This window comes from Limulus polyphemus, unplaced genomic scaffold, assembly GCF_000517525.1.
Source record: "Limulus polyphemus unplaced genomic scaffold, Limulus_polyphemus-2.1.2 Scaffold5514, whole genome shotgun sequence".
NCBI classification, from domain to species: domain Eukaryota; kingdom Metazoa; phylum Arthropoda; class Merostomata; order Xiphosura; family Limulidae; genus Limulus; species Limulus polyphemus.
This window is the reverse complement of record NW_013671124.1, coordinates 34,979-36,042: the sequence shown is the minus strand read 5'-3', so window position 1 is coordinate 36,042 and position 1,064 is coordinate 34,979. Positions and strand designations below refer to the sequence as shown.

Genomic DNA, 1,064 nt, shown 5'->3' with positions numbered 1-1,064 from the left:
CAATTATTGGCTTCAAATCTTGGTCTTTCTCCTGTTCTGCTTTGATATATATATACTTGGTTCCACTTCACCATCATCAACTTCTTCAGTCACTTTGACTTCAGCTTGATAACACCTGATTACTTCAAGCTCTCTTTTAACACTTACCGGAATTTGGCCTTTGTTTTTCCCAAACGTCATTTTATCAAAATTAACTACACACTTCCTCGGTAGTAAGTAGTCAAACCCTAATATGCATTGGTCTTCAATGTCAGCCAAGTATGCTCTGTGTCTGTCCTTCATGCCCATGAGCTCAATAGTTACCCATATTGGTCTTCACAACTTTGCATAATGTCCTGTCACACAACGAAGCTTCTGTATAGCTTCTGGTACTCCTTTGAGATCCAGCACCTCGATGCTCACAAGGGTTTGCTGAGATGCAGAATCAATTGTCCATATCTATTTCTGCCTGTCTGCAATTATTTATGCCATCACTTTATTTGCCGGGTTATATACAATAAGAGCGCACATCTAGCAAACGCTAGGACATTCGACAGGTTCCTCGATCTTTATAGAACTCCAGCACATGCTCCCAGCGTCGCGCGACTTCCGCTGTCATAACAATACTTTTACCTCTCTTTTTATGAAAATATTAATACTTTGTTATATTAAATATTTAATCACCAAATAAATGAAATAATAACACTTACACTAAACAGTTTTGTATATCCAACAGGGAAATCAGCTAGTTAACACCCACCACCAACTCTTAGACTACACTAATCAAATAGAAGGAGTTACTGTTCAGATTATAATACTCCCAAGGAAGAAAGAACAAACATGTTCAGTGAGAGGATTCAAACCCGCATTTGCGAGTCGAACGTTCTAACCACTAGGCCATGCCAGACTTTGTAGGATATCTATTTTATCAATATGATCTTAAGCTTTTCTTTACAATATTTCTTCTTTAATGATAAAAAAGTGCCTTTTCAAGATTCATTTAACCGGTTTCAAATCATGTTTCAGAATAGACAAACTCCCCTTCATCTAGCCGTTTTGAATAACAACATGGAGATTGTGGAGAG

The 1,064-nt window shown here is 37.6% G+C and overlaps 1 protein-coding gene across 1 annotated transcript in view; it reads left to right on the top strand.

The window, feature by feature from the left end:
• The window catches only part of LOC106472673 (ankyrin repeat and death domain-containing protein 1A-like), a 42,791-nt gene that overhangs the window by 19,581 nt on the left and 22,146 nt on the right, over positions 1-1,064 (top strand). The window contains exon 6 of the mRNA XM_022401226.1: positions 1,006-1,064. This exon is cut by the window's right edge and continues 52 nt beyond it. Within this exon, the coding sequence (XP_022256934.1) occupies positions 1,006-1,064 (59 nt within the window). The remainder of the gene's footprint in view (positions 1-1,005) is intronic.